This window comes from Haliotis cracherodii, unplaced genomic scaffold, assembly GCF_022045235.1.
Source record: "Haliotis cracherodii isolate W230 unplaced genomic scaffold, xgHalCrac1.p SCAF_4, whole genome shotgun sequence".
NCBI lineage: Eukaryota > Metazoa > Mollusca > Gastropoda > Lepetellida > Haliotidae > Haliotis > Haliotis cracherodii.
In genome coordinates this window covers 12,410,330-12,434,975 of record NW_027266297.1, presented here as the reverse complement: position 1 = coordinate 12,434,975, position 24,646 = coordinate 12,410,330, and the positions used below count along the sequence as shown (strand labels likewise).

The window sequence follows — 24,646 nt, the reverse complement described above, 5'->3', positions numbered from 1 at the left end:
TTTGAATAGGTCTTCAATAACTCATGCTTGCCATTAAAGGTGACTATGCTTGTCGTAAGAGGCGACAAACCGGATCGGGTAGTCAGGCTTGCTGACTTCATTGATGCACGTCATCGTATCCAAATTGTGTAGATCTATGCTCATGATGTCAAGCACTGGATTGTGTGATCCAGGTTCGATTATGTACAGACATTCATCATATAGATGGAATATTGCTGAGTGCGGCGTTAAACAACAAACGAACAAACACTAACACTCCAGACCTGGTTTCAGCTCCCTTACCTAGGTGCAGTATGTGAATTAAGGCCATTGCAGGTGCCCCTCCCCATAAAAGGGCTGATTTATGCAAGAGAGACAAAATAACTCACTCACTCACTAGATTATTAATAGCAGCAGGGTAGCCTAGTGGTTCTAGCATTGATTCATCACACCAGTTCTGTGTGTCTTTCCACACATGTATACAGTTTTCAAGCTCATTTAAAGTATGCCCACCGTGAAATGGACTCAATATTGCTGAAAGTAGCATAAGACCACATTCATGGATGTTATCATTTCAAAAACATGCTAATCATTCTCTCTTCTTTCCAGCTCTCAACAATGACAAGTGGCACCAGCTTGAAATATATTTGGATACACGGACAGGGGAGATAACTGTGACTTTGGATGACAAGAAACAAGCCAAAATCCTTGAAGCATTCCAGAGAGGCGGGGCCAAAGACTTACTGAAGTGGTCGGAGTTACATTCAGAGATTACATATGGAGGTAGCATAACTGTTATGACTAGTGTACTGTGTTTAAACTATGGAGTCCTAAATGATAAAATGATGAAACAGAATAAGGTCTTCCTTTTATACTCACAAAATTACCTGTACTTTTACTCCAAAGACAGCATGATATGTTTGACATGTTTATGTCATACCATACTTTGCCGTGTATAAGGCAATTATTTTTTGTACCTAGAGTTCGGGTGGTTTCAAGTGGGTTGCCCTATACACAGGGTAGAAGAGTTTTGATGTTTTTCCCCCAAACACAAAGGCACATAACACTGGAAATACGATGTCAACAAATCCGTACTGAAATACAAAAATTTATCATGTAATTACACTGTCTGGTTATAAAAAGTGTTCCTTGTATATCTGGGCGTATGTTTGTAATCTATTTTATTAATTTTATTCAAAAATATTTTTAAAGTTCATTTTGGCAAAATTGTGTATGAAGTGGTTGCTAGGTTGCACAACACAGTGTCATTTACAGGTTCCTCTTCAGATTACCGCTATTGAAGCCTTGAAATGAAATTTAGTTGACAGTGAGTGAATGCATATATCATAAAGGCCATACAGTGACTCATTAAAAGTCATATTTGTTGTAGTTTGACTATTATATGTCACCATAGAGTTTTCGCGATTGCGAGCGTGTGAGCCTCAACTATGACTGGTCAATCGTTCCATATGTAAAAAGTATCTGGCACTAACGATCAGCTGTACCAAAGTGCTAAGCTTTTGGTTATTATTATTTGATATATATATTGTAAAGCTGTAACTAAAATAAAACAATATTGAAATATATTATTCCTGATAAGATAATAGTTTCAGAAACAATTCTTTGGATTTCATCAAAATTCTTTATAATTATATTTTTGGGTATTTTTTAATCGAATCACCAGTAGATTAGGAGAAAACATCTGGTCAGCTGATTGCAGTTTCTGGCTTAGTTTAAGAGAAAATACACACAGTAATCTTAATCTCTGCATGTAAAACAATTTCCAGTAGACCAGAAAGGCTTTTACATGGGGATCGCCTTATAGGCAGAGTGGCTTTTTAGTTGGCACTATACCGCATACCTGGCTCATCAAGACTAGTTTTGTGCTCATTTACACAATCATTCAACACCTAACTTTCAGCTGCTCTTGGATCAATGGCTACTTAAACTGAGAACACAGAAATATGGCTGCATATGGTCATTGGATTTCAGCTTGTACTCAGCACAGTTTATTCTGTGATTCAGCTAACTCTGCATCATCATACACAGTTGTGGCATTTTGATCATACCGTCGACCACCGGTGTGTCTGACTGAGACCCATTCACTTACAGTTGGCCATGATATAGATGGAATATTGTTGACTGTGGCATCATTACCTTAAAAAAGGTGTGACAATGCATACTGCAGCATGATTCCTACCATATTTCAGTTTATAAACAATAATGATCTCCTTTCATTAATTGAGAAACTTTTAATAGATACAATGTTAACAATGAGAAATAATGTATTCCTTTGGGGATTCTCTGTTAGAATTTTCCCCATTCGACTATGTTTGTCATGAGAGGCGATAATGGATTGGGTGGTCAGACTCTGTGATGAGCTGATGACGTGTCATCGTACCCCAATGATATGGATCGTTGCTTGCAATATCAGTCACTGGATTGTCTGGTCCAGGCTCAATTATTTACAGGCCCCTCCCTGTCATATAGCCCGAATATTGCTGAGCGTGGCGTTACACAACAAACTAACACTTTCACTGGATTCAGAGAACTCTGAAACTATATTGTCTTCTACTTTGTTACTGTGACTTCAATAAATAAACGTAGGACCATTCAACAACAACAAACAAGAAAACTGTTCCAAGACAAGATGCTATGTGCATGCCAGAGTGTCATGCATGTGTCTCACAAAGTTGAACAAGCATTTATGTACATGTTAAGAAACTTGTCAGTTGCATCAACCATGAAATGAACATCCTTTTCTTCTTGAGGTCTGTGGCTGGGGATGATTTTCTGTGACTGTTGTGACTTCGAAAGATAAAAGCTGATGTTTTGTGTTTATTTGGATTGTGTTTGAAGTACTGCTCTTGATTTTGGGGATTCAATGAGGTGTAGAAACTGGGTTGGTTGTATGGCGAGAGTGGGAAGTAGTTTCTTGGCTGAAGACACTTTGTTTGTGATTCTTTTCCCCTGATATGTAGCCAGAAGCTTTGTTGAGGACATTGAATGTGGTTTATGATATATGAGAGCTTCTCACACCTTTTGTTTATGTCCAGCATCTGTCGTCTGTTGTTTATCCTAAAAGAAACACTGGACCAATAATGCTGAAACTTCACATGCTTGTTCCGACCAAAGATGCCAACCCTATTTCTTCAAGATGTTCAAATCCTATTTTCAACATCAGCACCACTACAACCATATATAACCATACACAGTGTTGTTCCAGGACTGCAACCTTGCAGGATTCCCGCAACATTTCTGTGCATGACGCAATTAAAATACAACAATGCGTCCGGTTGGGTGCAGTAAGCTTTTTGCATTCTCTTACCTTGCAACTGTATGGCCATAAGTCATTCATAACTTTTTATAAATGGAATGAAATTTTGTCTTGCTTGACAACGGTATAATGATCTATACCGAAACATTGCTTTTAACAGTATTAAAGTTGTTATCCATAAACTGTCTACTTTGGAATGAAATTTGGTTCATTATGGCTCCACATATATGTCCCCTTTTTTTGGTGACATTTTAAATTTTGACCTCGTTTTGACCCTTGCCTTTTGACCATACTGCAAGCTGATACTAATGGCCAGTTTCTTTCAAATGTTATGAAATGTGGAGTATGTATAGTTCGTTGTGGGGTCCCAACACATATAGTCTGTTGTTTTGTTTTTTTAATATTTCAAATCTTGACCTTCAGCAAACCATGCTTGTTTTTAGAAGCGACTCATGGGATGGTCAGACTCTCAGACTAAATCTATTGGGTAATCAGACTCGCGGACTTGTAGGTGTATGTCTTTGTATCCTAACTTCGTAGCTCATGATGACACGTTCTGGAGTAAGTAAGAAGATCTTCAAGTACTGTTGTGTCATAAGCATTCACTTGAGTTGTAAAACCATGTGACAAATATTAACCCCCAAGATTGTTTACTTTTCAAGAGGATGTTTTTCGCATTCTGCTTCTGACGAGTGTAAATCTTTCCTTATGGGAGTGAGTGAACGTTTGACACAGCAATCTGCAGTTCATCAAATATATTTTGGTGGCCTGGAAATAATTGAATCAGCAAACCAGTGATTGACAAAAAGAACAACATTCCACGCCATCAGGGTGCAATCTCAAGCAACAACAGGTCACACAATGTAACCACCCAATCCAAATTTCAACATCTTAAAGCGTGAGTGACTTAGAACCTATTCTTCATGGAAATGATAATGTTTCTTGCCCTTAATTCCAGGAACTGAGGAACAGTCGGACAGTGAGTTCTTCTACTTTGTTGGCTGTTTATCGGAGATACAGTACACCCTTGAGGATGGGATTCTTATGGCCATCCCCGTGGATGAGTCTAACGGGGCCTCCGAGGGATGCAGTGACCTGTGCAAGGGAGATAACCAGTGTCTGAATGGCGGAACCTGTGTCAACTTGTACACCAGCACGCGATGTGACTGTTTTGGGACAGAGTATGAAGGGGAACGCTGTGATAAGAAAGGTAAGACTTCATGTCATTCAAATATTTTCTAACTATGTTACTATTTTCTTTATTCAATGCAGCAAAATTGATTCTCTTTTTACATCAATGGCCCGAAAAGTGATAAAACGTTGAATGCTTCTCACCTGAAGGATACCTTTAAAGGTAGTCATCAAGTTCAGCTATAAGACTGGAAGACCTGATGTTACACACGACCTCAATATTTCACAATCAGCACCTTTCAGTAGCACAACATCTTGATTAAATGTGTCTTGCAGTACTAATAATTTATTAAGTAAGCATTGTGTAGTGCTCTGTGTTTAGTGGCCACTAAATGGCTACCTCTAACACAGGGCATGTTGTTGCCCGAGTTGGCGAGTGCTAAATGTTTTCCCTGTACATGCTGTCCATGTTTCACTGGTCCACTTGAGGTCGCCCTGTATTGTTCTTGGAAGATGCTTGCATGCTGTAATTGTCAATCAGGCCTAGGATAGGTGGAAGAGATGAGACCTTTTACAAAGAAGTGCTCGCTTCACACTGTTAAAGAACTGTAGAGTCATTAGGAAGCTAACACATACAGGGCTGTCAGTTGTAGCAAGTACAAATGTGAATCAAGTGGCTCACAATACTTACATATGTTCTAAAGCCAGTTCCCAAGTGCCTGGGGTCCAGATGTTTCTTGGGAGCACAAGATATTACTGTGCTGTCAGTATATCCAAAATGGAAAGTCTGCATTGTGTTTAAAAGAAAAGAAGTTCTACCTCAGGGGTGAATGGGCAGGGTAGCCTAGTGGATAAGCATTCATTTAGCATGGGTTTGATTCGTAATGTGGAAACATTAGGTAAACCTACTGGTGTCCTCCATATTGGGTAGGGGGATGGAGGTAGTGTTTGCTTGTCACACTGAAGGCCCGGGTTCTATTTCCAAATGAGTGCATTGTATGATATTGCTGAAATATTAAGGTGGCATAAAACAGTACTCACTCACTCACTTGATATGTTGGCATATTGCCCAAAGAACACAATGCCTGACTGACACTCACTCACAGAGAGGCCATTGGGAAAGACATGGCTTAACTGTAAATTACTTTGGGCGCTCTGTGGTCTTAGTGGTTGAAATTATTTGTTATAGGAATCCATAGTAAGATAACCTTAAATTCAGAATGTGTCTGAGAAAAACCGCAACTAAAGCTAAATTATGGACTTGTCTATTCGGGAGTCTGTGCCGAAAACTTGGTGTCATTTGGATTGCCTGATGCCTGTGGCATGTAGAAATCTTTAGTTGGACAACCAAATTGCCTTCAGTACTAAATGCCAGTGTCAAATGGCATTTCAGAGACTAAACCGTGGATTTTCATGCATAAGTGTTTTCATAAATGTTTATGATTTTAGTGGACAAGTAAAATACATGTCAGGACAAGCAAATATTTCAAGTACCAAGTAGATATATTTAGGATTTGCCTTGTGTGTGCTATCGCCAAAACCAGTCCTTTGGCATCATTTTCCTCAGTGTTTATTTTCGCTAAAGTGGACAAGGGATATTTACAGGGACAAAATAGGGTTAGAAATTGTCCCCAGCAAATGATGGCTGTGTACCATCATACCCTGATGACATGGAATGTTGCTCACAATATAAGTCACTGGATGGTCTTGTCCAGACTTGACTATGTAAGGTGGAACAATGCTGCCGAACGAACAGACCTACAGTGACAGTGACGACATGTTGAGCATAGTAAAGATGTAGTGACCATCCAGTAGTATCTTGAAGTTGAACTGTACTGAGTTCATTGTTGATAAACAGAACCACCATATCCTGCTGCTCATTAAAATTCAGCTATTTCCCTGCCCCACCTTCCGGTGAACTGTGTTCCATGTAATCGCAGGTCTAAACACTTAAATATCATTTATAACTTTATAACCTTCCCCTAAGTGGTGTCAAATGTTTGAATTGTGGCTGATATGATGATATTTGGGACTGAGAGGACATCGGTGGAGGTTGGATGTGTATTGATGAGAAAAGGATCAAAGCCAGATACAGTATTAGATGTAATTACTGCCCCTTCATCAAAGATCAAGTCTCCATTACCACAATACGAAATATGTGTACTCTCATGACCTTGCCTCCCCATGGGTGCCGGGGTTAGAATGCGTCCCCAGCATTCGTTCTCGATGTTAGAGGCGTCTGTCATGAATCATGTGTCCAGACTCAGGGACATAGTTAATTGTGTGACATCATACACCAACGGCATGGGTGTTGCTCATAATATCACTCACTGGTTTGTCTGGAACAGACTTGATTATTTACATCCTGTCATGATATAGTTGGAATATGACTTTAAAACAAGAAATGTGTTTATTAATTTGTACTGAATTCCACAAGTATCTGTGAAATGTTATCCAGCAATATCTGAACCACCTAGATTACTGTCTTCAGTATGCACTTGTAAATGGAGAGATGGCATCTAGCAAACCTCTCGGTTAGTTTCAAACATATAACATGGCTAAGACATGAAGCTGTGATTTGTTTCTGATTACTTTTTCATTGTATAAGTATATTTTCATTCTTATCGTATACGTGGCAGATATATAGCTCTGCATGTTATACTGATTGAGTTCCTTGAACATGTATTCTTAGAAAGATATAAATAATGAATGAGCTATCACAGATTTTATGTAAAACCTTTGTAGGGCTATCGGGTTGGAACTGGTTCCCAGCAACCTGTGCTGGTTGTGAGAGGTTATCAAATGGGTCTTTCATTGGTCAGACTTGGTTCATAGCGAGAGTGTCCTTGTACCCTGACGGAGTGGATTGTTGCTCACAATATCAATCACTGGATTGTCTAGTCCAGATTATATACAGACCATCGTCATATGGCTGGATTATTGCTGAGTGTCGGATCTTTAAGGGTCGCAATATTAGAAGCACCCAAGGAGCCTTTGTTTGCCCTTATTATAAAGTCTGCCTATTCTGTTTTGTTTAGCTTGGTTATGCTTCTGAATACCTATTTACAATATACAATAACCTCCATTGAAACTGGGTTCGAATTGGTCCCCAGCAACCCAGGCTTATTGTTGGAGACGGGTTGGGTGTTCAGACCCAGTGACTTGGTTGATTGTGTGTCATTTTACCCAGACGGACTTGATCATTCATAATATCAATCACTGGTCTGTTAGACACCTTATGACAGGCCATTGTCATATAGCTGGAATATTGCTGAGTGCAGCATTAAATAACAAAGTAAACAAATAAACCTGTATATGTTTATTCTTCATTCGATTGTCATTCTGTACACAACATCCAAGAAAACACATGTTTGAGCTGAGACACAGTAGGATAGTTCTGTATGTATTAAACTGGCACCAAGGATAGGCAGTGTTTGGAAAATGCTTCAGAATTTTGTATTGTGTGATTCTTGAATGAGTGTTTTTATACATAGAAAAATGCATGGAACAATGGCTTGTACAATAATTGTGTCTAGTCAACAGAATTAATGAGCAACTAGGGGCAGTAGGGTAGCCTAGTGGTTAAAGTGTTCACTTATCATGCTGAAGACCCGGGTTTGATTCCTCACATGGGTACAAAATGTCCCTGTGATATTGCTGGAATATTACTAAAACTATAACCGGTGTAATCCATACTCACTCTCCCAGTGAGTAACGACCACTGGTCACAGTTGTTGAAAACTGATTCCTGATTGTGCTTGTGCATGAGCTAAGCAAACTTAAGAAGATGTTCACTGTATTATATCTTCTGAATTGAGCCTAAAGTGCTCTTTGAAAGTGCATTTAAAGGCCTCTAGTCTCTCCAATAGGTCTGTATGAACAGGAGCTCTGTTAGCCTATTACCCGGGTCAACTGTAAACATGACACTTGTACTCACCGATCACCACAGATAACTACAGGTTACTCCCACTAACTGCTTGCTGACGACCCAATGTCACTGTCAACAATTACCTGCACACATCGCTATTTCCGGCAATTTCCCACAATCTACAACAATCAATGCCAGTGTTTAACAACTAAGCGTACAGCATCCCCCCCATCCCTCCCTTCGTCCCCCTTCGTATACCCCAACTATGGTAGTACTGTTTCTTCCCTTCTCATATGGTCAGGAACCTACTGTGTGTCTACTAGTCAGGACTAATGCCAGTTTTATAGTACTAGCCCACTGAGCTATCATGCCTCAGTTTAACATGAATACCCCACTAAGACACATTATACTGACTATGAGCCGACCAGTCCTTGTTTTAGCCCCTTAATGCTGAGCGCCAGACAGGGTAACAACAAGTACCATCTTTAAACGTCTTTTAGTATGACGCAGCCGGAGATCGAACCCCTGCCCGTCCACTCCCCTGTGGATGCTCAAGCACTAGGCCATGGAGGCTGTTGGTTCAGAGTTGAAATTTATATGTGGTGTTGTTTTAATTTTGCATGTGCCAGAGTTCAGTGTGTCCAGGAAACCATTGTGCCACATCTGATGCCATGGTTCCAAGAAGGACTGTGCCACGTGCATTCACTAGCTTCGTGAAATATCCTTGCGGAATCTATCTGCTAGTTTTCAAAAGCTTTCAAAAGTCACCTTGGGTCATGATACCACTAATTCAAAAGACTCTGTGCCAGATATATCTACAGTGCCGTCTTCCAATAGTACCACATCCCTGACTTCCCTGCTGTGAGTGAGAGAGTGGTGATGGGTGATTGGATGGGGGAGTCAGGAGTGAGTGGTTTTGTGTTTTTTCTTCAGTCAGCCATATACAGCCTGTGCCAAAAACTTTGAGGTCTACTAGCCATAGTCTTAGCATTTGGACTATGATAAACTGATCTTACTAGACTAAAAGAAATTTTACTCGGACTTGCTAGGCCAAGAAAACCAGTGAGTGAAATCATGAGCATCCATCCCCTCTGTACAGGCCTGATGACTCAATAAGCCAGGTCACACATGATATACACCCAGTCGGCACCAGTCAAGCATGGAATACTCGGGGCCTTTTCTGACCTGGAATCTCCACATCATGTGTGACATGAATGATCGCAGAAGGCATGGATTGAAAAACGGTGGTACTAACGTTTCACAGATGACCTTGATAGGCAGATGGCTTTATGGAGATACTCACATGGCATCTTACACACTCAAAGTTTCAAACAAATTTTATTTTTGACAGCACAAGATAATCATGGCGGAAATGGTATCAAGTAAACAGGATACTCTGTTCATTTCAATCTTTCAGACGATGTATTTGGACCAAGTTTTTTTTTCGGGGAGGAAACATTAAAGCTGTATATTGAATGAAAAGTACTGTATTTGCCATATTAAGCACCCACTGAACAGCTTCTAGACCAGTGTCTAAGTAATCTTTATAAGCGACAATTAGTAAACACGAAAATGTACGGTCAGTGATAGTCTGTATTTTCTTATGTATTCTGTAGATGTTTCACAGAAAACACTGTGTAGAAGTGGTATGTAATTGCCTTGTAACTTGTATCAAAACAGTTTCATGGACGTTTGAACAAAATTTATTCTCTACTGTACAATCTCTCACAACTTTCACTTAAGAGTGGTTGTAATAAGTGTCCCCATGACAATTTTGTAAATGCCCAAGGTGCTTATTACAGCGAATCCCATAAGTAAATGATATTTTTTCATTTTGTTAAATATGTTTGAATGAAAAGTTCCATATTATCTGGTTGTTTGTTTCTTTCTTGTTTAACGCCGCATTCAGCAATATTCCAGCTATCTGTAAATAATCGAGTCAAGACCAGACAATCCAGTGATTAACAACATGAGCATCGATCCACACAATTGGGATCAATGACATGCATCAACCAAGTCGGCGAGTCTGACCACCCGATCCCGTTAGTCGCCTCTTCCGACAAGCATAGTTGCCTTTTACGGCAAGCATGGGTTGCTGAAGACCTATTCTATCCCTGATCTTCATGAGTGAATAATGCTTCACGCATCCTCGGTACCTCCATTAACACCTCTGTCAAGTATTGTCTATAAACATTAAACCAGACTGGAACACACACACACAGGTGCACACATCTGCACACATCTGCACACACGCACCTCCACACACGGGTTCACTGTCTGACGGCCATGATGTCCAACCCAACTGCATGCATTACTTCCATTTAGTTAACAGCCTTTAAATGAGAACAAGGTTGGACTGTTTGAGGGATGAGCAAATGGTGAAGGTATTAAAATAACTTCTTTGCTTAAACTGGCATGTGGTTTTTTTTGCTTACTATTACCGAAATTGGCGTGTACATAAAAGTTAATAGTCCATACCTTAGTTCAGTCAGGTAGGGTAATTATAGGTTGTATGTTAAATGTTTAAGGACAACATTTAAAAAATACATTTGTATTCAGACTTACCTTCATCCTTGATTGAATTATTAACCTGAAGACACTATGACTGTGTGTTTGTCTAAATATACTTTTAGGCCATATCAAATCAATTATCTGGTTAGTCTGATAATTGTCTCAAAAATTTGATCAGGATTTTTTATTGAGGTTAAACTTACAAAATTAACAGGTGAAAAATCATCCTGACCCAAGGTTTTAAAACCATGAACAAGATTTTGTGTTTTGGGTGTATTTTCAAGGTGTGACGTCGGTCACTTGTCCAAAAACTTGTTAAAATAGTCTCTGTCTTGGAATTTTGAATCATGTTGTTAATCTTGAATTAGGGTTATGAGAAGGAATCCTGGATTTCATGCTTAGTTTAAATATTGTGTATACATGTCTTTCAATATATTTCAACTTGTCCTCAACACATTCTTTCTGCAGTTTGTTTCTTCTGAGGAATCTTTCCCCCATAAAACCCTGACAAGCAGCCCATAACTGACTCCTTTCACGAGATAATATCTTGCACCAGAGCCCCTGACACAGCTCTGTGGTATATACCCTGTATATCCCACCTCCAGTGTGAAGTGCATGCTATGTACACAAGACATGGTTAGGCGGGCAGGTCAACTTGGTGTTAGAATATTGGCCTGTTTATCAACGATCAGTCAATCGTGAAGATCAGCGCCTGATAACAGGATATACTTACACTTAGACAGCCAGAAGTCATATTTGTTGTGTAATGATATGATAATGATATGATGTTTTCAAGTGATACAAGGCACTTGATCCCCAAAGATGATTTGACGGAGAGACTGAGCTCACACTTACATAAGCTTGTGTAGAGTTCTTGGTGGAATCTGGGTTCGTTATCAAGATTTATTGCTGCGAGATTATTTTCATTACAGCAGTAATGGGCTCTGCACATAGCAGTCATAGTGATATGATTGTCATATCTCCCTTACTTCAACATAGATTTATGATAGCCATAGGGCTAGGATGGGTTTGGGTAAATAGTCTCTGACAGAATACCCAAGTTCCACAGTTATGGGTTAGACGTGCACAAGTCTCTGAGGAAATGTTTAGTTCAAATCATTAAGGGTGAAACAATTCATAGGTGCACTGATGCATCGTGAGCTTTTATGTGACGACACACGATATATATCTTTTTGTTTTGATACAATACAACACACATGTTGTAATATATTGTTTTCTACTCGTTTAATGACCCCAGGACCCGTGAAGATTCGGGGTAGAATAGGTCTTCAGCAACACGTGCTTGCCGTAACAGGCGACTAAGGCGATTGGGGGGTCAGGCTTGCTGACTTGGTTGATGCATGTCATCATATTCCAATTGAGTGGATTGATGCTCATGATGTCAAACACTTGATTGTCTGGTCCAGACTCAATTATTTACAGACTGTCGTCATACAGGTGGAATATTGCTGAGTGCGGCGTTAAACAACAAACAAACAAAGAATAACCCCCAGCATTTTTGCCAGTCAAATGTCACAAAATATGTTGTAATGAGCGTTTCATGTTCACTACTAAAATAGCAGCTATGACCATCTTCAGGTAGTTTTTACTTTTGAACCTACTCTGAAATATTTATTGTCAAGAAGTTTCCATGCGATTTGACATAAATATGCGTATCATGATATGTATAGTATCGAGACCCATTACATTACAGCTATGTCATGGCAGCTTATGAATAATTGTATCTGGGACAGAAAAACCAGTGCAGTGAGTGGTTCATATTATGAACAACTTTCTACTTTTGTTGTGGTAAAAAGACACACAATCGAGATAGTAAAAGAATGTGATAAGAAATTAACTTAAATATAACGTTTCCTTCATATACATCTGTGTCAGTATTTTCAACTGAAGGATGGTCTGAAATACACTAATTGAAACAAGGATGCAAATAGAGCTGCATCTTCTGGACCTTTGTCATCACGGAACATCAACATTAGGAGAGTTGAAGTTTAAAGAAATATTTTTCTTGCCGCCCACACTTTCCATCTCGTCTCCTAGTGACTGAAATGGGGATCTTATGTCCAGCTTCTAGTGGTACAAGGTGATTAAGCAGATTACACATGTATTTGCAATTACCCATGACTTCAGAGAACATGTATTGGAGCAAAATGCTCAATAAAGTCAATGGTGCAAATGATGATTAAAGCTCTAAACATATTCTCATATTTGGATTAATGTGTGTTACGGAGTGCTAAGGTATGTTCCAACATGAGAATCTTTATAAGATTCTCTACATAGGGCATCTTTATGTATCTGGACAATTAAAATCATTTGTAACCAGTAACATTACAGCTTTTAGTAATTAGATCAAGACCAATGAAGATCTAGATTAGAATTGGTCTTCATCAACCCATGCTTGTCTTAAGAGTCGACTAACAGGATCAGGTGGTCAGGTTTGCTGACTTGGTTGATGCATGTCACCCTATCCAAATTGTATAGATTGATGCTCATGGTGTCAGTCATTAGATAGTCTGGTCCAGACTCAATTTTTTACAGACAGCTGTCATATAGCTAGAATATTGCTGAGTGCAGCTTTAAAGATCAAGCAAACAAACATACATTAGATCAGAGAAGGGCACAGGTAACCTAGTCATTAAATTCTCTGGACAGATTTGCCTTTCTTCACAGCACCAGGATCTGCTGTTCATGGGTTTGTGTTTCAAATTCACCCTGATTATGATTCTAGGTTTGTCAGCTTTGCCAATGGTCAGTAGATTCACCAAAGTAGTAAAATCAAAGATAACATCACTTCTAGCTTTCTTTCCATATTATGCTGACAAGCCAACATGCACTTGAATTACTGTTCAAAATGGAGTGAAAACCAGCTCACATAGATCAAAGACAGTGTAGAACTAAAGAATACAACTATTGGGTATTAATTGCTATCAGTGCTTATAAGGGAGATGGGTCATTGGCGCCGGGGGAAAATATGATGCTCCATTTCTGAAAATAAAGAAGAAGTTTTTTTCTGGAAGCAGGCCTCTCCATTTCACAGGTAATGACATCTAAACCTGTAAATAGACTCAGCAATTTGAAGCTCTGCTATATCATGTTTAACAAACAAACCAGGTATGTGTCAGAAATGCTTTTCGTTCCAACCATATACATTTGTGTGTGGTAGATTGACCTAATACAGAATGACCGTATCTTTTTTGGTATGGAAATTGGGATGGATATTTTCAACAACCAAATCGGAAAAGCAATTAGGAATTCTAACATATTCAGTTGCTCAGTGTTGAGCACATCTTGTATATTAATTGTAACACAGAGCAACTGAGTACAACAAAAAACCTTTAAACCTATTCCGATACAGATATATTGCTCATACTAATGACAGAATATACAAGTCCAAAGCACAATCCTGGGAAATGAGACTGGCAGCCTAAGAGAAAATGTAATCTCCGTCAGTCTAGTCACAAAGAAGGTGTTTCCTGCAACCAGCCAGCCATTGGTGCTTCTCCACCTAATTCGGTATGCAGCACAAAGTGGCACAGATGAATCCACGGTCAAATTAGTTAATGAATTTTTGTGAGGAAATTGATAAAATTATCCAAGAGGGCCTGTGTGTATTCAGTGGGAGCAGTCCGTGTGTGTCTACCTGCCGTCAGGCTTAGTGATATGATCCAGGGCTTGATGGTATTAGCTGATGCAGGGAGGAGGTGGAGGAGGAGCAGGATGTTCTTGGGAGTGAGTGATGAGGCTTTTTGTGCTGGAAGAAGTGTGTGAACCGTGGGGTGGCCTGTAGGGTGGCCTGTATTGTGGCCTGTACTGTGGCCTGTGGGGTGGCCTGTACGGTGGCCTGTACTGTGGCCTGTACTGTGGCCTGTAGTTTGTGACAAAATAAGCAGCTAATGGGGACAGCCTCGATCATGCTTCACTCAGCAATATTTCATCTTTATGTCATAAATAATCAAATATGGACCAGTGACTGGTATTATGAGCAACATCCCACCCTGTCAGGTTACGATGTCTTGCAAACATCAAAGTCATCAAGCCTGACGATTTTGTCACCTTGTGTGACTAGTAATGGTTGCTAGGGACACACTCGAATCTGGAAACCCCATGTGGCGCTTCAGGGGTTGATGTCACACAAACACATCCCGGTCCATGGGTTAGTGTGAACCCTAGCTATGACTATTCTCATCTCATAATGGGAACGGGTGGCTCAGTGGGCCAGGATAAGTGGGTTCAAATCTCATACTCACCCTTGCTCACTGAACTGATAAGCCTTGTAAAACCTGCATCAATTTGTCTTTCCTTTCAAGTTGACAATGTATCTGCAATACTATTGAAGGTGGTGTTTAGTCAACTTTACTCACTCACTCATAGTTTCATGTGGGCCTACAATAATGAAACAATGACCTTCAATAACTCAGTAGTTGTAGCACTGCTGAACAATCTTAATGCACGACTATCCAAAGTGTATATTGAAGTATTGAGGTCATATCAGTCCGAGTGCTGCAATGTTTTGGTGGAACGTCATTATTTCGCATTGGGAATCCATCCTCCGAGGTGATGATCAACTTCCTTCAGTATTTTCTTCCTCCAAATCATTACGTGGGTATTCTTTCACGACATCAGGCATAAGAAATTCCTGTTTTATTTACACTGTTGCATGATTGGAAATATTGATTGACTTAAGGTTCTTGTGATGACACACAACAGCAATATTTTGGTTCTTCAAAAATGGGTCATAATGGTTATATTTTCAAGAGTATTTTTTGTTTGTTATTAAGTTATATGGAAGTAACTGAAACATGTCAGATTTTGTTTACAAATCTCTAGTCCTGTTGGGATTCAGGCTCCGAGTTGGTCTCCAGCATCCTATGTTTATCATTACCCTGATGGTGTGGGACATTGCTCAGGCTCATTTATTTTAAGGTATTTCTGTATTAAGGGCCATGGTGAACCGCTAAAAGGAAGTAACCTATAGATGGTAAACTTGAACAAAGTGGATTTCAAGGGACTTGAATCCTACTTGTTAGGACTGCCAATTAGCCTAGTCCCCCTTTTAGAAAAATAGGAATTGCCAGAGCCTTTTCAATGGAGTCATCTTAAGCTATGATGATCATACACCCATACTATAGCATACACATTTGCGATAGTTGTAGTGCTGAGATGGCTTTGTTCAACATTTATATAGATTAATTATAAAAGGATTAATTTATGCACCTGATGTGTTGTTGTTTTTCGGTATGATTTCAAATAATGATTGCATCATTTGTCAAGTCTGAATTAAAAATAAGAATCGAAAAGTTTATTATTTTAATCCCAATGTCTTTGATAATACTTTATCCAACCTGAATTATAACAAAGAATAAAAAATGTTCGATCTCTATTATCCTAGGTAAAGCAGCTCTCCTTGACATGTCCAGTCACATAGGTTGTTTATTTCCTCTGGTGTAGTAATAAATGAAATATGCTAATTGAATATATATCTCGTTTCATTTCATCAAGGCCTCCCACAAAAGGCATGAATTCTTAAAAGAAATAGGATCCGTACGTAAACAGGCATGGAGTCAAAGGTTGATGCCACCTTTTAACATTATCCTTTCATACCTGGCATACTGTTGGGGTTCGTGCACAGATGAAGGATTGTACCTGTGTCATGCATGTGGATATGAATGATTATCATCTGATACAGGGAATTGCAGGACAACAGAAAGGCCTTATATGTCGGGTACTGCTGTAATAAAATCAGCAAAGGGAAATTGTCCATGGCCCTTGGAACAACCTAAAGGTGCCAGTATCTGATATTGGTAGGGAATACATAATGCGTTCCATCTACAGTCATGCAGTGGTTTTGTCCTGTAGTCAGCAGTTGTCTCACAACCTGAAGGGGGCATTGGTGGCACACACATATGATAGTGGGTTTGAATCCTGAGTTCATCCTTATGTTTCTTGGTTTGTCTGCACCACGCACATAGGTTTAACCAATTTGGTAAACAGCTGAGACCTGCATCAAGTCTTCTCAAACTGGCTTGTCATGGTTATGTAACTGACTGTGGCAACGTGATTCCTGTGGGGGCCCGGGGTAGACTGATGCCATCTGATCCCTGTGGGGGCCTGGGGTAGACTGATGCCACCAGATCCCTGTGCGGGCCGGGGTAGACTGATGCCATCTGATCCCTGTGGGGGCCTGGGGTAGACTGATGCCACCTGATCCCTGTGGGGGCCTGGGGTAGACTGATGCCATCTGATCCCTGTGGGGGCCTGGGGTAGACTGATGCCATCTGATCCCTGTGGGGGCCCGGGGTAGACTGATGCCATCTGATCCCTGTGGGGGCCTGGGGTAGACTGATGCCATCTGATCCCTGTGGGGGCCTGGGGTAGACTGATGCCATCTGATCCCTGTGGGGGCCCGGGGTAGACTGATGCCATCTGATCCCTGTGGGGGCCTGGGGTAGACTGATGCCATCTGATCCCTGTGGGGACCTGGGGTAGACTGATGCCATCTGATCCCTGTGGGGGCCCGGGGTAGACTGATGCCATCTGATCCCTGTGGGGGCCTGGGGTAGACTGCTGCCATCTGATCCCTGTGGGGGCCCGGGGTAGACTGATGCCATCTGATCCCTGTGGGGGCCCGGGTAGACTGATGCCATCTGATCCCTATGGGGGCCTGGGGTAGACTGATGCCATCTGATCCCTGTGGGGGCCTGGGGTAGACTGATGCCATCTGATCCCTGTGGGGACCTGGGGTAGACTGATGCCATCTGATCCCTGTGGGGGCCCGGGGTAGACTGATGCCATCTGATCCCTATGGGGGCCTGGGGTAGACTGATGCCATCTGATCCCTGTGGGGGCCTGGGGTAGACTGATGCCATCTGATCTCTGTGGGGGCCTGGGGTAGACTGATGCCATCTGATCCCTGTGGGGACCTGGGGTAGACTGTGGTCCCCTGATTGCTTTTGGAGCCTGGGATAGACTGTGGTCACCTGATCCTTGTTGGGGCCTGGGGTAGACTGTGGTCACCTTTCTGTGAGGGCCCGGGGTAGACTGTGGTCCCCTGGTCCCTGTGGGGGCCTGGGGTAGAATGTGGTCACCTGATCCCTGTTGGGGCCCAGGGTAGACTGTGGTCACCTGATCCCTTTTGGGGCCTGGGGTAGACTGTGGTCCCCTGATTGCTTTTGGAGCCTGGGGTAGACTGTGGTCACCTGATCCTTGTTGGGGCCTGGGGTAGACTGTGGTCACCTTTCTGGGAGGGCCCGGGGTAGACTGTGGTCCCCTGATCCTTGTTGGGGCCTGGGGTAGACTGTGGTCACCTTTCTGTGGGGGCCTGGGGTAGACTGTGGTCACCTGATCCTTGTTGGGGCCTGGGGTAAACTGTGGTCACCTTTCTGTGAGGGCCCGGGGTAGACTGTGGTCACCTGATCCCTGTTGGGGCCTGGGGTAGACTTGGACCCCAGCACCCATTGCTAGTGTAAGAGGCAGCAAAACTGGGAACCTGTAGGGATTTTGAATTGATCCCCAGTGACCTCTGATGGTCATAACAGGTCACTTAATGAATCCGGTGGTCAGAATTGGTGACGTGGTAGATGGCATGTCAACGTACCATGACAGTGTGGCATGTCATCTCTGTAGGCTAGTACTTTAAAACTGTCATGAGTCCGGACTTGTACAAGCAGACATGCACTAAGGCTGGGACAGGTCTAAATTTACTACCCGGGCACCGACCCCCTATTACCTGACCCTACCCGGGTACCCACTCTAGGTCTCAAGTTAGGTACAAAATGTTCAAATAAGAAGTTTTTTACTGGCAAACGATCTGATTGTGCATATACTGAAGTTGACTGAAGCTTTGTTTTTACTAAAACATATAAAAATCAGAAGTAATGTGTGCACAGTCAGAAAGAAATGCAAACATTAGTGACTTGTACTTATCAATTGTAACCATGTGATTTTATTGTTAATGTCATAAAACAATATATCACATGACTAACCATGGGTTCGGGTAGTCCTGTGGGTACCCGGGTCCTACTCAGTGCCCACCCGACTCGAGTACCTACCCATCCCAGCCCTAACACACACATACATGCACATCACCTTATAAGTTGCGATAATTTGAACACAATGTTAAACCCCATTGCACCACAACGTTAACAAGATCCTTGTTGTGTCTCTTAGGTCCGACGGTGATGACCTTCCGAGGATATGAGTGGGTTACCTACCAGCTGTATGAGAAGAAGGAAGATAGATTGGTAGCCGACAAAATTCGAATCTCGTTTGAGTTCAAGGTAAGTGATTGAAAATATTGAAACAAAGCTTTGCTATTTCAGCTGTGTTCATATGAACACATAGTGTGATGGCTGATATTCCTGAAAACGGGGGTGATTGTTTTATTCAATATTTGCTCTGGGTTCTGTAACAGAGTCTGACCTATTACTAATTCTTTACATCATGGGTATAGAAAGGTTAAAAATAAAAGAAGCTAATGTGTAGTTGTGGAACGAACATTTCGTTCATGGAGAAAGGCAAAGAAGCTATTTAATCGATTAGTTACACATATGATGCGTAACTTGTTTTCCTAAAATTATTGCATCTGTGGTGCAAATTAGTTATCAATCAGACTGGTAATGATCTGAGCCCTAGAATAGAAATCCTTTCACTTCCTAAAACAATAATTTACATTTGATAGATCAATGATGTCTTATTACTTTTAAGCATATTGTGGTTTGTAGGACCAAACAAGATCAGCTTTTTTTCAGCTTGGACATGAATCTACTCATTGAAGCTTGAGCAACAGATTGATCATGTGGGCAGAATTTGTTACAGCAGACTGACAATAGTCTTTATCATGCATGCAGTTGATCTCAATTGGCATTATCCAATATGCTAATCTGCCGTCTGCTCGTCAACATTTGACGTCTGCTCCGCAACAGACATGCGAAAGCTGTTAAACTGATAGCTCAGGACATGCAACACAAACATAAATGTTAATGAGAACCTGTCTCCGCTGATTATTTATACAAATAGAAAAACAGGGGAAAAATAACCATAACATGACCTTAAGGAAGCTGTGGAAAGATACGACCTTTGTGAGGGGGCATTTTATTGGTTGATAGTTTGAATATGCACCAGTGGGAAGGCTTGGCAGCAATATAAGCCCTGTTAGGTAGATGCAGAGCTCTCGGAGACATTAGAATGGTAATATGGTTCCTGGACGTAATACAATCAGGAGTCTTTGCCATTTGAATGCCCTGACAGAGGCAGTGTGTTTTGTCAATGTCACCTCTTCAAGGACATGGCATTCAAACCAGATTGATTTACTTGGTATGCTTTAGGTTCTTTCTGTACCAGACCACTTCAGGCATTGTTTTTGTCTTGATATCAGAACCTGTCTGGCAGGATCAATATATATTTATCTGAATTGATATCTTTGAGCTTGACGTCTTTTCTAATATCCATGTTGAATTTGATTTGCAACATATGAAAAAATAAAGTCCTCTGTGTTGGATTTCAGGGAAGGTTGTCCTGTTTTGTCCTTGTTCAATCATGCAGATGCTTTGAGTTGATGGATCATAGGATGAAAAGAAGAAATGTGAAAAACTTTACAGTGCTTGAAAATTATATGGAAAGGTTGAAGAAATTAGTAAGGCTGTGGAGAGAGAATAGGAAAGAGTAGAAGATATTTACCTGAAATGTTACTCTATGGAATAATGATAACAAATAAATAGAAAGGGACAAAAAACAAATTTCATAATCTTAAATGAGTGAGTGAGTTTGGTTTAACACAGCTTTTAGCAATATTCCAGCAATGTCACGGCAGGGAACACCAGAAATGGGCTTCACACATTTTACCAATGTTGGGAATCGAACCCGGGTCTTCGACGTGACGAGCGAACGCTTTAACAACTAGGCTACCCGACCGTCCCCCATAATCTTAAGAAATGTCAAGTCTATTTTATGATTCTGACTATGTCATGAGCATGTTTTTCAAACCATGATGATACCAGTTGTTTCGTCAAAAGGTGCACGTACATTGCCCCACCAGTGGCACCTGTCACAAACACATGCAAGGGCAAGTCAATAAACAAACATACTCAGTAACTAAGTCCTGTAACACTATGGATGCATGTCATCATAATTTCAAATGTTTTGTTTCATTAAGATTTAACCCGCGGACAGAACTCCAATGTACTATCTGAGCATGCACTCACTCACTCACACCATTCATTGCTCATGGAAAACTTCAAGCATCTACAGACCCTGCCACATAATAGTATGTCATACTCTAAATGCACACAACCATATAAGTTTCATCCTTTGTGGTTTATGTCAATACAATTTCAGCTCATTTACTTGTTGGTGAAACAATTTCTTAACACGTTTGTACTTACAAAAAGGCCATTATCGCAGGAGATGTCGCAGGATTGTGAGTATTTCATTGAGGACACGAACCAATTTCCTCGTTTCGCATAATAGTAAAACAATCTCTTAATATGTTTGTACTTTGACAAACCACTAATACCACAGATTTTATCATAGCATTGTGGACAACGAAAATAAATCAAGACAAATTTCAGCACACAAACAATTTGGTGAATTAGTAGTTAACTACCCCAGTACTTCAGCAGCTTTCTGGGACAGTCGATATCACTCAGGATATGGGGAATGTTTAATACCGGGACTCAAAGGGGTCCTTGTGATAACACTAAGAAATGTTACCAGTTTAGGGTTAGTAGTATAAAGTAACCACCTCAAGACTTAGGAATATCTGTCCTGCATGAGTCAATGCTGTAAGTCTCTCACATGAGGCTCAGTGCACCATTCCTTCTGTGAGGACAGAGTCTGTAAATCCTCATAGTTCATGGGTTATTGTCTAATTGAATATTGAGTACTGCATTGTTAGAATTAAGTTTTACAAATAGAATCGTTCTGAGGATCCCTTGACTTTCATTCTCAATTCCTTTCCCTGATAAATAAGAACTTTCACTTTAGAATTTGCAATGCAAGGTTTTCTTAAATTATATTTATTCTTCAAATCCAATCACAAATGATACAATCTTAATGAAGTATGATCAGATTACACTGTCTTGTGTGGTCCAGTGCTACAGTAGATTAATTTGTAACTGCACACTCAAAAAACAAACAGTGATTACTAACCAGATGTATATCTCCAATTTGCAAGTCTGATTCTCCTTTCATTTATAATACATGTGTGAAGCCCATTTCTGGTGTCCCCTGCTGTGATATTGCTAAAAGCGGCGTAAAACCATACTCACTCACTCACTCATTTATAACACTTCCGAGATAACCCAGTGACTTTTATATCCCGTAGAATTTATATGCTTTTCCTTATCTAACACAAACGCTATAAACCCTGCTTTCAAAGGGGAAAAACACACCTCCTTTGAACTAAAGTTTTGGTAAATGGATTAAGCAAATCAATTTACATTGAAATGTATTTTAGGTTTCTATTTGAAAGCATCAGGGATGGGAATGGATTTGCTAAATGTGTTCTGCTGGTGGTGGTGCAGCCACAGGGATCAAATAATGACAATAGTCCTGTGGTTTATGAATATTGCATTGTGTTCAGTGTAAGATTAAATAGATTTTGAACTCAATTATTTTTAACTTTAACAGGAAGTAGAGAATTAGAATGATGAAAGTTGACTGGCACAGCTAAATCCCATCAGAAACATGATTAAGATGGTTTAGACTTCATGCATGTTAAAGCACTATTGATCATGAATATGTTATGTGAGGTAATATTTGATCAGTCAGACCATCTGTCACAGCTTCAGGTAAATGATGTATTGAACATTACTTTATAGGATGAAGGAAGTGGTGAACAAATTTCATAAAATTCATAGATCTGGTAATGAAACTTGGATTATATTTCAGAACCAATTCGTAAATTTTTTTGTAACATTTTTGTCACTTACCATGGTCAGAGATATCAAGCGTACAAATATTGCTGTCTTGATTCAGTTCACAATGAGGCAGATAGAAGGAAGAGGCATGTTATCGTGAAGCAAACCATACTCAGGGTTTATCAATTGGGCTTGGCAGGGGGATGCACTCTGTCCATATTTCTTTCCAGTGTGTCAATAAAAAACCTGTTCTGGGGAGTGGTTTGTGACACGGATGAACTTGTGTCGTGGTGACTGTTCCTCGCAGTCTAGGTGCCGCTACTGTCTCTGATCTCCATTGTACAGGTTTCTGGGTAATACGGGTCTTATATCATGATGATCACGAACAAAGATTGGATACTTGAGGAGAAGTGATACAGAGCCCAGGAGACATCTGTATGGGATGGATATCACTAATTGAGCATAGTTTCCATGATAAGAGTCACTTAAAGGGACATTCTGATGCTTCACAGAACTTTGTGAAGGTTATGGATAAGATTACCACCAAATAAAAGTGAAATGATCGAACACAATAAACTTTAAGGGATTTTTTTCCTTCAGAAATGAAATATTGGGTTTCCATATTGATGTGTTCACAGCTTGTATGGGAAGTGTTTGTGTTAGATTAGTGTCTGCATTTTTGATGATATAACTTATTCAACCAAGTTGTAATTTAATAAAAAAAAGATTAATCAAAATGGGAGCACATGCACAAATAATGATCAATTGCAGTGACATATTGGCAATTTTGGAAGTCATATGTCGCATAATAAATTTAAGGCCATAGTGAATCAATTGTCTAGTTTCTGCCCAACCTGCCTCACATGATATGATAGCAATGTTTGAAACTCAGAGGTTTTTGAGGTCCTTGAAATTGGCTCCTGTTGTATTTGAATATTGGGACCCCCAAAATCTAAATCTGAAATTTTAACATTAGGCCTATGACATGGACCTCTATAACCAAACACTAATTAAATAGTGTTAATTAATTAATTAGTTAATTTCAAACACTGAATAGCTATGATTGTCATTTCGTAATAATGTAGCTTGTCCAGCTTGATGCGTTCATTACTAATAAAATCTATGAAACATGAAACGGTTTCTGAGTCATTACTTAACAAACAATGGCCTTCTGATAATAGTTTTACAGTGAGATGGAAAGGCACTGTTTTACAGATTCAGCATAAGAATTCAATTTTTTTTGTTACAAACTAACCAAAGAATTTATTGCATACTGGTAATAAAACATTTCATAGCCAATAATCTGTTAGTCTAAATGAACCTTTCCCTCCTGTTTTCAGACTGAGCGTGGGTCGGGAGTTCTGCTGTACGCAGTAGGGGGTACCCCGTTCCACTCCCACCTCACAGCAGCCATCAATGTGGGGGTCCTCCAGGTCTCCATCGCCATCGCTGACACTGACATTGAGTTTGCCATGGGATTGGGGCTCGACAATGGCAGGTAACCTGACGATTCAGCTCTTTTAATCTCTCTGATCTCTCCACTTCATATTGTTTGTTTTGCCGTACAGGTGAGAATAGTGTCAAAGCTCAACAGTTTGTCAAGTCTTAATCAGTCCTATCGGAAGGGTGTTCGTGTGTGTAGATACTTACTAGGATAATCCTATCATTTACAACAGCTAATATGGATTCCATTGACATGTAGACACTCACATCTTGAGCTTTTAGGCTATATATAACCAAACTTTTGTCAAACATTTTTTTATATATTGTACAATATTCCATTTTTTTCACCAAATATGACCATTCCTTTTGAAGCAAAAAAGTAATGCTTTCAAATGACTACCCAGTTGACATACAATATATGATTAAGGTGAAAATAGTATGCTGACATACAATATATGATTAAGGTGAAAATAGTATGCTGACATACAATATATGATTAAGGTGAAAATAGTATGCTGACATACAATATATGATTAAGGTGAAAATAGTATGCTTATCATAGTT

General features: G+C 40.2%; 1 protein-coding gene across 8 annotated transcripts in view; it reads left to right on the top strand.

Annotated features, from left to right (window-relative positions):
• The window catches only part of LOC139478946 (axotactin-like), a 194,956-nt gene that overhangs the window by 95,912 nt on the left and 74,398 nt on the right, over positions 1-24,646 (top strand). For all 8 annotated transcript variants that reach the window (XM_071261660.1, XM_071261662.1, XM_071261656.1 and 5 more), the window contains exons 3-6: positions 589-762; positions 4,215-4,466; positions 18,951-19,060; positions 23,980-24,137. In XM_071261660.1, the coding sequence (XP_071117761.1) occupies positions 589-762; positions 4,215-4,466; positions 18,951-19,060; positions 23,980-24,137 (694 nt within the window). The remainder of the gene's footprint in view (positions 1-588; positions 763-4,214; positions 4,467-18,950; positions 19,061-23,979; positions 24,138-24,646) is intronic.